Genomic DNA, 15,699 nt, shown 5'->3' with positions numbered 1-15,699 from the left:
ACATTATACCCACAAGATCATGGCATAAAGTTAAACCATTCCCAGCAAAATCAAAAAAGACCTTCAAATTACTATCCATGTACTATTTCTCTCTCTTTTTCCTTGCAACGGAGGACTGGATTCACCATCCTCTGTTGGAGGGAAGAAGAAAGGTAATTTATTTTGTACCAAGGGATCAAACACTCCCCCACCATGAAGACCCAACAGCCCAGATGTTGGATGACTCCCACCTGTCTTCTCGGAACCCTTGCAGATCTTGTTTTTTTAACCTCCTGCAACAAACACTCAGGTGCCTCAACTCTGGGCTGCAGCTGGATCCGCAAAGATGCAGCTGGATCCGTAAAGATAGCCTTTTCTACTTGTTAATAACCAAGTAATTTTTTAAAGGAATGGCATTCATTGAAAGGCAGGCATGATCACAGTGCTGGAATGCATACTTTATGCAATTTTTGGGACATGGTTGATGAAGGGAGAAAACAGGAGGAGCCCTTGAACAGCGGAAACCACACCACACCCATGAATTGACAGGGCCAGTTGAGTTTCTTCAGAACAACCCAGTGAGTAATGCAGAAGCACTGGGTGAAGTGGAAACCCTGATTCAATGATGAGTGTTACAAGACAGAGAAGAGGCCATCTCCATGGCAGGCGTGTCCGGTGCTCTCATTCTTAAGTTGGCATGCAAGGGATGTATAAAGGACATACGTCATAGAACTTGCTAGCAACGTGACTGTCTCAGAGGAGCTACTCTGTGGTAATCTGTCATGGTAGCCACTAAGCTAATGAAGGCTGATTTAGGGGTCACAAAGTTCAAGTTAAGTTTCACCGGTGGGGCAAATAGTGGTTTCCTGTGGACTTCGGTTGAGAAAGCAATAGAAGGGAAGGTTGGACTCTCTTCTCTGTGTGTGCTATGGTCTCAGTTTGAATTAGGCCCGTGTCTCTGGGAGGTGCCCCCCGGACCTCAGATCCTTGCAGCAGCCATAGAGCCACCATGTGGAAGATGTACTGTGAACTGGCTCTAAGGCGGATTCCGCATGGGCCAAAAACAGCAGTGTGAAAATGGTGTAAACCCAGTGGTGGGATCCAAAAATTTTAGTAACAGGTTCCCATGGTGATGGGATTCAAACTGTGGCAAAGCGCCAATGGGGCTGGGCGGGGCACGACGGGGGCATGGCCGGGCATTGGGGGGCGTGGCATTCCTGGGCGGGGCTGTGGCAAGGACGCAACTGCTGCGCCGGTCCTTGGGTGGGAAACGAATGCACGCAGGCTCAGGCTGCCACGCATGCCGGTGCACCTCCTGCTAGACTGCTTCAAGTTCTGTGCGCTACTGCTGAGAGGAGGGGCGTAACTAAGGCAAAAATCACGTGACAAAATCACCAATTAGTAACCCCCTCTCGGCACACACAAATAATTAGTAACCTACTCTCGGGAACCTGTGAGAACCTGCTGGATCCCACCTCTGTGTAAACCGTTTTACACCATTTTAAACCATTTTACACCATTTTCACACTGTTGTTTTTGGCCCATGCAGAATCTGCCCAAGAGTTTGTTGGGTATATTAGGGTATGCATTTGCCCAAGCCAAATCAAAACCAAAATAGCTTGGATATCCAATATGGCTGGAAATACTCCTGAAATTTTAGGAGTAGCAGTTTTGTTGGCAATTTTGAGTTTTCCAGGATGTGAAGCTGCGGTCTGGTAGTTTTTGCTCCTAATGTTTTATCCACATGTATGGCTGGCATCTTCAGAGAAGATGTTTCATCCACATCTGTGGCTGGCATCTTCAGAGAAAATTATTCAGTGTTAAGAAGACAAGCATGTTGACTGGCAACATGCAAAATGGTCAGCATTGTGCTCAAGAATAAAAACAGTTAACCTTGCAAAAGTCTGTTTTCTGGAATAGGTACACTTTCTACTGACTGTTTGCTATGCATGAAAGACAAAGTGATGTCCACAGGAGCCCGTCTTATATTTCCTTTTCTTGGTCACTCTTTCAATGAACTTCAAAGTCTTATTTGCTGTAATCAATGTCTGCCTCCCTTATGCGTTTACAAGCACACACATTTGTAACGTTTCCCCCCTGCCCGTGTCAACGGTTTGTCTGTCATGTAAAAGTATTTAATACGACTTCCCCTCATTGTTTCCTTTTAGGCATTAAGGCAACTGATTTTCCCGTTAGTACCATTGTGTTAAGAATCAGGCGGAAGCAAGGGCCACCTTTTATCTTTCCCCTTTAGTGATCTGGAGTTCCTGGCTTAAATAACAGGAACAAATAGCCAACATGGGCCATTCCCGTGTAGCTTCGTGAAGAAGGATTGCACCAGTCAGGACGAGCCCGCCTGGCCATCAGGGAACCACATTCTTGATGGGCAGTTGACTGTTTGAAGAGAAGCAAAGGTATCTGTATGATTAATTCGATTAACTGTATGTTTCTTAATGACGTAGCCAAGTATGGCTTTAGGCGCAGAAAATAATTCAGAATGTTTTTGCCGTTAGGAATTTGCAACTGACATACAATTTGTTTCCATATTGGTTATTCTGATGTGATTTTTATCTTCTCTCAAACACGAAGCTGATTTAGTAACGTTGGGTTTCTTTGGCAACCTACCATGAAGGGCTGTTGTGAAAGTTAAACGGAGGAGGAGGACTATGTTTATCACCCTGAGCGCCTTGGGAAAAGGGCATGATGAAAACATTCAATGAGCACATGTCTCTGGTGCAAAGGATTGCGTGACTTCTGTATTTTGCAGTGAAGTGCCTTTAAGAGAGGGAGAGAGACAGTGTGATCCATCAGGTTGTGTTTGGTGTTGGGAAGTTGCTCACCCGGGTACAAGTTCCTGCTAGCGCCAATGAATTTCTCCGGAAAAATCTCTTGCTTTCAGCCTGTCTTATCCCATTGAATTGTCAAGAGAACAAATTGAACCAATATTGTAGCTAAATCTACTTGGGATACAGACGCTCCAGTTGACTGTGTCCTTAATTTCTGTTCCCCCCCCCCCTTTGGATTGCATTGAGGCTTTTCTACTAGACTACACCCTGCCAAATATTACTTCAGTAGCTCCCATAATCTGTACTACAGAGCCTTTCCATCATGTGTCTTGCATTCCTTTGGGACCCGCTGCTAATTTCTGCCCTCCTGAACCTCTACCCTTGTTAGAACTCTGAGCAGTCTTGGAAACCAATTTCCCACACATATCTGCAAGGCCTCCATGAGTCATAGCAAGGCTGTGACCTGCTACTTGGACACCGCTAGAGTGCTGTTAAACATGGTTAAATGTAATCAAGCTCTGAATGATCCATGCCATTTTGAATGCTCTTTGCATAGGCATAGTACACCAAAGCAGTAATCCTAAGCAGGTTTACTCAGAAGCAAGTCCTGTGTTATTCAGTGGGGCTTACTCCGAGGAAAGCGTCCTTATGATTGCAGTGGAAATGAATCTTTTGCTAACTAATCTGCTGATATAATGGGGCAGGAGTAAATTGTAGCCAGTGAACAGCTGGTCTATGTAACTTGAGGTCAAATGGTTTTTTTTCAACTGAGCATTTGTATATGTTGCAGGGCAGTCTGTGACAACAAAATAAAACAAAATGACAGTGGCCCTTTAAAGACTAACAGCATACAGCAATAGGAGCTTTCATGAGAATGTGTGTGCACATGAGCCATACTTGTCCGTGTTTTAATAATTTAGACTTTTGAGTCCAATATATTGGTTACTAAGTGATCTGAAGAGAGCTAGCATAGTATTGTGGTTAAGAGCGATGGATCTAGAGCATAGGTGTCAAACTCGTGGCCCTCCAGATGTTATGGACTATAGTTCCCATCATCCCCTGCCAGCACCATGCTGGCAGGGGATGATGGGAGCTGTAGTCCGTAACATCTGGAGGGCCGCGAGTTTGACACCTGTGATCTAGAGAACCGGGTTTGATTCCCCACTCCTCCACATGAAATCTTCTGGTCAACGTTGGGCCAGTCAGTTCTCTCAGTCAGTTCTCTCAGGACCCATGTGGAGCTAGTAATGGCAAGCCACCTCTAAATGTATCTTGCCTTGATAACCCGCAGGGGTCTGCAACCTGCGGCTCTCCAGATGTTCTTGGACTACAATTCCCATCAGCCCCTGCCAGCATGGCCAATTTGCCTCTGGAGTCACCACAAATCAGCTGTGACTCCACATCACTTTCCACCACCAAGCGATCTGAAGGTTTAAGAAATTATAACTTGTATCTAAATTATATCTAAATTATTATAAATTATAATTTGTATCTAAATGATAAAAAATGTTGTTTGATCGTGGTGGGGGAGGACAGCCACCCATATGGGGGACGGGACTCAGATTTTGCACCAGGCTACATTCTCCCTAGATACGCCTCTGGGTCAAGGGCAAAGAGGAGGCATTGATAAGGACAGAAGCTCCCTCTGATAGGTTAAATAAACCTTTTCCAGAAGATGATTTCTCAGTTTTCAAAGATTTATTGTTTCTTTGGAAGCTGCGGCTCGGGAACTCTCTTTGGTAGCATACAAGGAGGTTCAAAGGGGCTGTTGTTTGCATAACATAATTTATACACCTGTAGAAACATACCTCCCTCTTATGCTGTCCATTGGCTAGATTTGGTATACATATACATTACCATTTGAATCTCCACTTCTAATTTGGACAGGACTTAATTCAACAACAGCCTATGTAAGACATGGCAAACTAAGTTTAGTTTCTTCTGTAAGATTCTATTTCCCACCTTCCTTTGACCATCTGGTCACTTTGACATGGTTGCCATATCAACCACTAACTTCTTATCTTTAAATTCCAAAGCGTGTTCACTAGACTTTACTGAAAAGTGCAGAAATCTCCCCACCTTCTCCCAAGCAAGGCCTCTACTAATGAATTTACAGCTCTTTGTTTAACTAACAGCATCTTACTGATCCTTTATGAATTACCTCTAATATACTTTATGTGATTAAATATATGGCTTAAAACATTATATATGTTCATATCAGTGTTGATAGCAGCCATCACCACACCTTTCTTGCAAGTGTGTGGCTATCCATGTTTTGCGTGTCACTGAAAGCATAGAAATTACAGAAATGTGCATCTCCAGCAACCGATTCACAGCATGTATTTTTCTCATATTAGACTGAGTTGGAAAAAGGGAACAGAGATAAGGACAGGAAATAGTTCAGAAATGACCTTTTAATCTTGGAGCACCCATCAAGCAGTGGTGGGATCCAAAAATTTTAATAACAGGTTCCGATGGTGGTGGGATTCAAACAGTGGCGCCGCCACACACACGCACCTCCAGTCCCTATTGGGCAGGGAGGTTGCTTTAGTAACCCCTTCTCGGCACTCAGAAAAAATTAGTAACCACTTCTAGAGAAGTGGTGAGAACTGGTTGGATCCCACCTCTGCCATCAAGATATGTTAATTGTGAGAGGGGAGGGAAGGAACATTAATAAAAATTTAAAAACAGACACGATCCTATCAAATGTCACCAGTTTTTAGGACCCATTGACTTCAAGGTGAAGGCATGATGCTTGTGCTTAATTATTCTGTTAAAATCAAATGCTGGCTGGATCATGGCCTACATGTACAAATTAGATTGTCTTTATTTCATGAGGTAATTTGTACCGTGTTCTATGCAAATTAAAATATGAAGGAATGTCTTCTAACCATTCTGCTGTACTTATTTCTTAGATGACAGCCACTCCCAATTTTCTGATGGTGTTTGTGCTACCTATCCTGACAGTAGGTAAGAAGGGGTGCTGTTTGAAATCCCTGCTTTGAATTATTTGTCTGCCTGGTATTCTTGTTCAAAAGAAAATCTGGGATTTGTCTCCAGAACAGTGATTCCCAACCAGGGTTCCGTGGTACCCTGGGGTGCCGTGAGCATGTCCCAGGGGTACCGCAGCAATGCTACCAGTCCCCCTCACTTTTGTGGTGTCTTCCGCCAGTGCCAGGGGGCAGGACCTGCCCCAAGGTCAGCAGCCACTTCCCGCCCCACGGTGCTTTCCTTCACCCTGGGAGGAGAAGGTGGTGGGGGGTAGGGGTGGCAAGCAGGGGCACTGGGAGGGGAAGATGGGGGGGATGGCAGGGGTACCATGAGATATGAAGAGTGAGGTCAAGGGTACCAGGCCGTCGAAAATGTTGGGAAACACTGCTCCAGAACCATGACAATGCAATCCTAAACAGAGTTACACCCTTCTAAGACCATTGATTTCAGTGGTGTCTGGATATGGGCTCCATTCATCCAATGGGGTCGGGTATTCTGGTGTGCCCACCATGCTCTTTAAAGTGCATCAAATTATTTCCTTGCAGCTGGAAAAGAAGTTGCTCAGCCTTCCACACACTGCAGTCTGTTTGGAGATGACCATATTAAGACCTTTGATGTGTCTCTGTATGACTTTGCTGGGGACTGCAGTTATCTGTTGGCTGGAGACTGTCACAGGAGGTCCTTCTCACTCTTGGGTGAGTCTAAGCTAGGTTTGTTTTTGTGTAGTACCATCATGTCTGTTGTTCATGTAAAGGTGCACCCAGTTTATCGAGTGTCTAAAGCAGCTCTGTGCTTTACGTTCACATGCAAATCCAAGAGGTGATTTCCATTTGTTTTGTTATTATGGCAGATATATACGGCACTGCAAGCGCCCAGGCAGAGTGTCTTCCTCTTAAAGCACCTCAAATTACTCAGTGTACCCTTGAAGCCCCCCAACGTTGCTACTGCCAGTCAGCCCAACAATGTAAAACCCAATTCAATGCAGGTTTACTCAGAAGGTCCAGTCCAGTTCAATGAGACTAACTCCAATGTAAATGTATATAAAATTGTAACCCAGAGGTGTCCAACTCTGGCGCCCCAGATGTTCATGGACTACGATTCCCACCAGCCCCTGCCAACATGGCCAAATTGGCAGGGGCTGATGGGAATCATAGTCCATGAACATCTGGGGTGCCAGCGATGGACACCCCTGTTGTAACCTAAGATTGAATTTCACTGTTACAGTGCAATCCACTGTAGAGTTATGCCTAACTAAGTTCAGAGGATTGTGGGTGTTCGAAGGTAATTGTAAGGACACTTCCTAGGGAGCAAGTCTCATTGAACTCATGGGGATTTACCTTCAAGTAAACATGACTGGGCTGTTATTTAGGGCTTCCAATCTCCAAGCGGGGACTGGCCTTCTCTTAGAATTGCAATGGATGTCCAACCCACGGAGATCGGTTCCCCTGGAGAAAACAGCAACTTCGGATGGTGGACTCAGACTCCACCTTCTCTAGGTCCCACTCCCAAATCTGCAGGAATTTCTCTAGCTAGAGTTGGCAATATATTCTTTGGATCAGTAAATGCTAGAAGATTTTGGGGGTGGGGCCCAGAGGCTGGCAATTGTAACAGACATGCCTGCAACACCTGACAGCTGAGGTGTAAAGGTATAAAATCGACAGGTTCATTTAAACACAAGCCAAAGGCCTGGAGACCCCTCACTGTCACAACTCCAACAGCCATCTTAATAATAATGGCCTCTTTCCAACATCTACAGCCCTATCCCAGGGGGCGGGGGGGGGGGCTAAATTAGCTGCTGAGAGTGGTGCGGGGTTGCACTGGCAGATTTGCCCTCCCCAGGGCATGGCAGTCACTGTGGGCCTCCAGAGTAGCAGGGGCAGTTTGGAGGCATGGCCAAGGGAGGATCTAATGCTATTGGGCTTCCGCACAGCCATTGCCTCTGTTGTGGTTGGGGCTTTTTGGTGGCATAAATCCATTGAGCCCAATGGAGGCTTTCCAGTGGCTTCTTGTGTTCTTTGCCTCCACATGCTGCGGGAAAGTCCCCTTGGGAACAGCGGGGCGGAGCAGCTGTGGTGCCACATCTGGGCACCTGGCCCTTTGGTGTGGGCTGTAATCCTTTCTTAACTTTCTTCGTAACTCTTTACCACCACTGCCTCATATCTCTGCAAGTTCAGTATTTCAAAAGTGCGAAGCCATTTTCTTTTTGATAATGACACAACTCCGTGGATTGAGGACAAGAAGTTCAACAGGCACACGGGAACCCTGTCCACTGCATAACAAAATCCTGAAAGTGCATTTAACATTCCTAAACCATTCAATTAATAAAACTTCTGTTAGTTAAGATATAATATTTTAAAATCCTGATGAATAATGAAACAAATTTAAAACACTAACAAAAGACTGCTCCCGCATACTCCGCTGTAATGTTTTTAAAAGTGGCATGTATTATAAATGTATACAACAACCCATTAATTCAGATGACATCTATTTACCTAAGGGTCTAGAGAGGCAGGCTTTGTGAACTCCAGGTGGGGGTTGGAGTTCTCTTGGAATCACAACAGGTAATTGGCAAGGTGGTACTCACTGCCAATAGCTGAATGTGCAGGTGGGCATAAAGGTGTTCCTAGGACTGAAAGAAACTGCTCTTGTGCATTTGGAGCTATTGCGACCATTTCACTGTGTTGTTACAATGTCCTTTATTTGCAGAAGCTAGACATGATATATTGGGATCTCTTGTCAACTCCAGTGTTTTGTGTTCCAGTCATTACATTATTCTGAAATTGTTTTTGAATGATGGGGACTGACAAGAGAGCTGAGGTCAGATTTCTTGCATATGCTTTCAAATGGTTTTATTGTTCAAGCTGTATTGTATTCCTCAGTTCTTGTTCTAATTGTAATCCCACCAAACAATGGCTGAAGGGATTGAAAATGAAACAGATAAATTGGGATCAGGTCTCAAGATGATAGAGATCCATTCCCCTAGACAAAATGGCAGCTTCGGCAGGTAGATTTTACGTTTACGGCATCGTATCCTTGCTGAGCTCCCTTTCTGCTTCAAACTCCACCATCCCCAGGCTTTCCTTCTATGTTTCCAGAAATTTCCCAAACTAGAGTTAGCATCTATGGAGTGTCCAGAGATGCCGGAACCCCCCAAAAAGAAGAGTGTATGCAATTGCTTTTGTTCCTATTTGCCCCCTTGTTTTCTCCTCCTGGTGTGGGATTTTTCTTTAAGATGTCCCAAGAGGAGCCGACTGGGATGTTAAAACAGCTACCAGTGGTGGCGAACCTTTGGCACTCCAGATGTTTATGGACTGCAATTTACATCAGCCCCTGCCAGCATGGCCAATTGGCCATGCTGGCAAGAGCAATAGAGTATGATCCATAACAACCTAAGTACCAAAGGGCCGCTCCTGGAGGCTAACAAGAGTGAAAACTTCTATACCCATTACCATTAGTGCTAAATCCAGGTGTGACCACTTTTCTCCAGGCTACCAGAGACCCCCAGGGATTTCCTCATAGGTCAGTGGTAGCGAACCTATGGCACTCCAGATGTTCATGGACTACAATTCCCATCAGCCCCTGCCAGCATGACCACTGCCATAGGTTAAGTGGCCAGTCCACTTCTCTATTATGAATATTACAATCTTGAGGCTGTGGTTAAACTAGAAGAAGAGTTTGAATTTACACCCTGCCTTTCTCTCCTGTAAGGAGACTCCCCGTGGCTTACAAACTCCTTTCCCTTCTTGTCCCAACAACAGACACCTTATGAGGTAGGTGGGGCTGAGAGAGTTCTGAGAGAACTGTGGGGCTGAGAGAGTTCTGAGAGAACTGTGGGGCTGAGAGAGTTCTGAGAGAACTGTGACTAGCCCAAGGTCACCCAGAAAAATGTAGGAGAGGAGGAACAAATCTGTTTCTTCAGAGAAGAGTCTGCCACTCATGTGGAGGAGTGGGGAATCAAATCTGGTCCTCCAGATTAAAGTCCACCTGCTCTTAACCACTACACCACGCTGGCTCTCCAGGAAGCTGTTTGGGAGGTTGACCTGCAATATTTTTTAAAAGCAACTAATTTGTAGGAGAAGGTTCCTCAACCTCTTGTTTCTTTCCAGGTGACTATCAGAATGGAAGAAGAAACAGCCTCTCTCTTTATCTTGGGGAATATTTTGATGCCCGTCTGTCGTTAGATGGCACTGTGACCCAGGGTGGCAAAAGGTAACCATTTAAGGGGTGATACAGTCTTCACCTCAAAACTGCAAGCAATGTGCCAGCTCTTAGGTGAGCCTAGCATGAGAGAATCTTTATTTTTCTTACAACAGGATTTCCATACCTTATGCTTCCAACGGGGTGTTTATAGAAACTGAGGCGGGTTATTATAAGATGTCTAGTGAAGAGCACGGCTTCATAGCCAAGGTGGACATCAGTGGGAACATCCAGATTGCCCTTGCAAACAAACATTATAACAGGACATGCGGGCTATGTGGCAACTTCAACAGATTTGCTGAGGACGATTTTATGACGCAGGAAGGTAAGAATCAGAGTTGCTTTCATGAATGGGAAGCATAGTTTCAGCATAGCAACACAACCAGGGAGCAAACTTATGTAAGTCTGCTTGAATGTAAGTCCCACTTGATTCAATGAATTTTACTCCCAGGGAAGGGTTCTTAGAATTGTACCCATTCCTTGCTGAATTTCAAGATGTGAAATAAAAAGGTGCACTCAGATGTCACATGAATAATCTGCAGGCATTTGGGGGCGAGTAATGTCAAGTTGAAGAAACCCCAGAGCATTACCGATAATTGTAATTTAGTCCTTTTAAGTCATTTTAAAAATATCTCAAATAGCTCTAAAATGTAGTTCATGCATAAATCCAGACCTGGAGACATCATTCAACAGGGTTTAAGATAATAAGCAATAGTTATATTGAAGGCTTTTCCATGCTCAAATGCTGCTCACGCTATAACTGGGACTGAGTCATTACGTTAACAGCCAAACGCCAAAGGTCCCTTTTCATTGTTTCTGACTGACCTTGTTCTTGCTTCAGTGTTGATTCAATGTACCTGAAAAACATCCTTTTTTTGAAAACACTGACTCAGATCAGGAACCTGAGTGGGAAATCTGTAAAGATTTAACAATGGATAAGAGACCAAATGTTGCTCCTGCTGCGTTCCTCTGCTTGCTGACTGTCTGCAAAGCTAGACAGCAATCTAAGAAGTTCCTAGGCAATGTTCAGTCTTTGTGTATCTCTGCAATACTCATAAGCATCTGGTGGTTGAATGCTTTGCTGAAGGAAATGGGATTTGGTTGTTAAAGTTTAGCGTTTCCACTGCAAGTAAAATTTGGAGAGCCAGAAAGGTTTTCCTACCTATCCAGAATCTGTAATATGATTTGTATATGTGGCTTAAGACTTACAAGATGCTCTTATATGGACAACATCTTCAAAGGGTTGTATCTTATTTCAAAGCATCAGTGCCCCTCTTGATTGTGGGGGATGATCCCGCTTGATCATGGCATGCATGAGAATATCACAACAGTGAAGGCAGAAGTAGTCACAAGGGACTTAATTTCTTTTTTAAAATATAATTTTTATTTTACCAACAAAAAAAAATAGAAAAGGAAGAAAAATTAAAATAAGAAAAAATAAGAAAACGTAAACAAACATGATAATAATAATGGTACAATAAAAAAAAATAATGTTCAGAATTAAGTATTAATTCTGCCTTCATAATCTTGTAAACTTCATATATTTATAAAGATAAACTAACATTAACTAGAATACTGAACAGGAACAATTCTAGTTATTAAACATTGAGGCAATCTAATTAGTTTTGCTACATTCTCGTTAATCATATTTACAAGCCAGTGAAGTCAACTCATGTGGATGTCAAGCTCACTGTTGTAAGGGTCTGTTACTCCGGTCATCAAACAATACTCAAGAAGGTTTCAAGAGCTTTATTGGAACCGTGTCAGCCCAAGGCTCAGATAGTCTAAAATTTGGCTCTCTGGCTTCGGTATATACCTATAAATTACAGAAAGGTTCAACCCATAATCCCCCCACCCTCGCATTCCCATAATATCAACATTTGAAAGGATGGTGGAAACAGCGGCATTGTTTAGGACAGACAGTTCACTCCTTCGAAGGAAGGCAGAGAAGAATGGACATTTAAGCTCTATTGACTAGTTACATGTAAGCAGGGGGAGGCCTCCTTAGCCTTGAGTGATGATAATGGCAGAGTCATCTGTGACCTTGGTGTGGACGTGTGAGCTGCCAAGCTAAGCATGGCACAGGCCTGACAACTGTTGGCTGTTTTTGCAAAAGGCCCCAATAGTAAATACAGAAGGGTTCCTATTGAACAGTGCATGTCTCTTAGACTATGGCCAATGTTGGTCTGAAGTACCAAGGTGAAGGATGGAAAGGCAGCACAGAAATGTTTGAAATAAATAAACATGTGCAAACACTCGACCAGATGACTGAATGCCTTTATGGTTTGTTACTTGGCAACAAAGTCACCAGGAATACAGATGCACCTGCAAAAGGCGGAGGAGAGATTGAGGTATTTCAGTCCAAAACACAAGACCCACCCGTACGGGCCAGATAAGAACTTCTGACTAGTACTTGGCACATGTGAGTTCCTTCTGTTTCAGGGGGCTGAGGAAGTTTTCTACCTAAAGCTGGTGTTTTATAATCAACTGTAGATCTACTTGCAACGTGAAACTCAAAAATTATGAAATCTAAATCCGGTGAAAACCATGTCTCGTTCCAAACATAGCAAAATGTTTTCCAGAATGGTTGCAAAATAAATGTTGAGGGTGGAAACCAGACGTCCCACCCTGATACTGAGAGTTGGAAGGTCGGCTACTCTTAAGTTCTGGCTCCAGCTGGAACTAATTCAGCACTCTAAATATTTATAATATTCTTAGAGTGATGCTATGAAGCAGGTGTGATCTGACCCCTTCAACAGGTGAGAGAAATTCTGGACTATTTCCACCCTTCTGTTTCTCTGGCATGTGACTTTGGCCTTTTGGTTGTTATTCTAGCCTACACTGGGTAGGAACCATGAAGAAGGCCATGCTAAAACCACCCCACTTGAATTCATGAAGCTTTCTCATACTGAGTCAGGCCTTTAGTGTATCTAGGTCAGCCATCTGCCCTGAGTGGTAGCAGCTCTTCACAATCAGCTACTGCTGGATTCATCTAACTGGTGAAACCTGCCCTGAGTGAACATAAGAACATAAGAACAAGCCAGCTGGATCAGACCAGAGTCCATCTAGTCCAGCACTCTGCTACTCGCAGTGGCCCACCAGGTGCCTTTGGGAGCTCACATGCAGGATTTGAAAGCAATGGCCTTCTGCTGCTGCTGCTCCCGAGCACCTGGTCTGCTAAGGCATTTGCAATCTCAGATCAAGGAGTATCAAGATTGGTAGCCATAGATCGACTTCTCCTCCATAAATCTGTCCACGCCCCTTTTAAAGCTTAAAGGTTAGTGGCCATCACCACCTCCTGTGGCAGCACATTCCAAACACCAATCACATGTTGTGTGAAGAAGTGTTTCCTTTTATTAGTCCTAATTCTTTCCCCCCAGCATTTTCAATGTATGCCCCCTGGTTCTAGTATTGTGAGAAAGAGAGAAACATTTCTCTCTGTCAACATTTTCTACCCCATGCATCATTTTATAGACTTCAATCATGTCCCCCTTCAGACGTCTCCTCTCCAAACTGAAGAGTCCCATAAGAACATAAGAACAAGCCAGCTGGATCAGACCAGAGTGGTAGCAGCTCTTCACGATCAGCTACTGCTGGATTCATCTAACTGGTGGGGTGAAACCTAAAACCTTCTGCAGGCAAAGCAGATGCTTCACCACTGGGTTTAGCAGTGCTGGGTTGGGTCCACCTGCAGATTGTGGAAGTGGAACATGGAGAAGGCAGGGTTTGGGAAGGAGAAGGTATAGAATCCTCCCTCCAAAAAGTCCATGTTCTCTTGGGGAACTGGTCTTGGTCATCTGAAGATCTGTGGTAGTAGCAGGAGATCGCCAGGTGTCATCTGGATGCTGTCAACCCTATCTGCCACTGAGGCATAATCCTTCATTCCCAGTATTCCCAGGTCAGTCTCTAAGATTCATACTTGAACAAGGTCATTTAATGTATTCTGGTGTCTCAGTTCTGAGGAGTCTTGGATGAAGTGGATTCTTGGATCTCAGTCCTTTACATCCTGAACAGCCTGTTCCAAAGTCTGTTGATTTAAACCATGTTATTCCTCTGTGTTTAATGCAAGCACTCTCCTGTAACAGGAGAGGAAAGTGAATGGATTTTGCCAAATGATAACTTGAGGATCCTAGCAAGGCAGTCATTCTTTGGGACCCACCTGTTTCAAAAAAATGAGCATTCAAAAAAAATGTATGCTATGTCACGATCTATGGTTACAACATTAAATTCAATTCAGATATATATTTCTGCATTATAGCTTAACTCAGATACTCCTGGGTACTTTCCCATAAACGGCCTACTGTTCGAGAAAGGAGATTGCTTTGTTTTCGAGTTCTCAGATTAAGATAAAGCTATTTGGGCTGCTGGATTCATGTACCCTTCCCTCCAACTGCAGGCACTTTAGAAGAGAACGGCTACAATTTTGCCAACTCCTGGGCCATGCGCAGAGGAGAAGAGAGATGCCAGAGAGCAGTTCCCCCGAATCACATTTGCAACATTTCATCTGAGATGGTTGATAAGGTTAGTGCAGCAAGAACAGCCCAGCCTCTCTTCAGTGAATGGCAACGGTGGTGACAGTATTGCAATTAGGGGTGTGCATTCTGCAAAACTGAACTGACTCCCCACGTAACAAATATCTAATTAGTATTTTTCAGGGGACTTTATACTGAAAAAAAATGTCAACAATTTTATGGAGCCGAAAAGTGGCTCTTGAATAATGCTCTATTTTTTGGCATTGTTTGGGCTTCTTTGATCCTGCTACCATTAAAAAAAAACTGGGGAGGGGGGGAATCCTCCCCTTCTCTCTCCGTTCCTCTCCCCCTCACTTATCCGATGGCTGGCTGAGTCTCAAAGGCTGTAGGCAGTGAAGAGTTAATTGCTGGTCTCGGCTTGGCTGGGCCCAGCAGCCAGCTCTGTGCTGCCACCTTCAAAGTTTGTTTGGGCTCAGAGGTGACAGGTGATACAGAGTTGAACATTGGTGTTGGCTGAGCTGAGTCCAACCTACAGCTCTACACCACCTGCTGCCTTTAAGACCAATGTGGAGCTTAGAGGCGACAGAATGTTTGGGGGTTTGTGTTTAATAAACGCAAAAAAATCCGAATGTCTTTAAAAAGCCCCCCCCCCCATCACTTTGGGGATTTGACTTTTTTAATTTTTTGGAAAAATTCGTGATCAATTAAGCCCAACCCTCCCCCACTACACACAAAATACCCAAAAAATGATGCACACCCTTCATTGCAATGACAAAGTAAACAGCTTGCTGCTGACTTCCCATAAAGTGGGGAGAGAATCTAAAATGTGCAGAAGAGACAGTAAGGACAGAGAGGGGTTAAATTTTGATGATCTCAATGGACAATATTTTTCATATTGTTGTTATCAGGCTTTGGGAGAAAAAATGGGGGAATATAAATGCATAAATTAAAAAAAAATCTTAACCCTTTCTTCCTCCCGAATATTCATGTATATTCCTGCTTACTGTATCCTGCAAATGTCTAGTTCATGCTGAATGTGAGGATTTGTAATATTTGCTTTCTAATTCTTGTTTCTAGTTCATGTAAATTCTTAGATGGGTTAATTATGTGAAAAAATCGTACAATACAGAACATATTGACTTGGCCTGGATTTTTTGTTTGGGCAAGTGTAGAGTGTGTGTGTGTGTGTGTGTGAGAGAGAGAGAGAGAGAGAGAGAGGGAGAGGGAGAGAGAGAGAGAGAGGGAGAGAGGGAGGGAGGGAGGGAGGGAGAGAG

The 15,699-nt window shown here is 44.0% G+C and overlaps 1 protein-coding gene across 1 annotated transcript in view; it reads left to right on the top strand.

The window, feature by feature from the left end:
• The first annotated feature begins 2,289 nt into the window (after positions 1-2,289).
• The window catches only part of VWF (von Willebrand factor), a 156,143-nt gene continuing 142,733 nt past the window's right edge, over positions 2,290-15,699 (top strand). Inside the window, exons 1-6 of the mRNA XM_048515347.1 lie at positions 2,290-2,393; positions 5,681-5,735; positions 6,302-6,451; positions 9,863-9,965; positions 10,070-10,278; positions 14,350-14,474. Of these exons, the coding sequence (XP_048371304.1) occupies positions 5,681-5,735; positions 6,302-6,451; positions 9,863-9,965; positions 10,070-10,278; positions 14,350-14,474 (642 nt within the window). The 5' untranslated portion in view covers positions 2,290-2,393. The remainder of the gene's footprint in view (positions 2,394-5,680; positions 5,736-6,301; positions 6,452-9,862; positions 9,966-10,069; positions 10,279-14,349; positions 14,475-15,699) is intronic.

The sequence above is a fragment of the Sphaerodactylus townsendi genome, linkage group LG14, assembly GCF_021028975.2.
Source record: "Sphaerodactylus townsendi isolate TG3544 linkage group LG14, MPM_Stown_v2.3, whole genome shotgun sequence".
NCBI lineage: Eukaryota > Metazoa > Chordata > Lepidosauria > Squamata > Sphaerodactylidae > Sphaerodactylus > Sphaerodactylus townsendi.
Note: the sequence above shows the minus strand (reverse complement) of the source record. Positions and strands in the feature narration are given on the sequence as shown.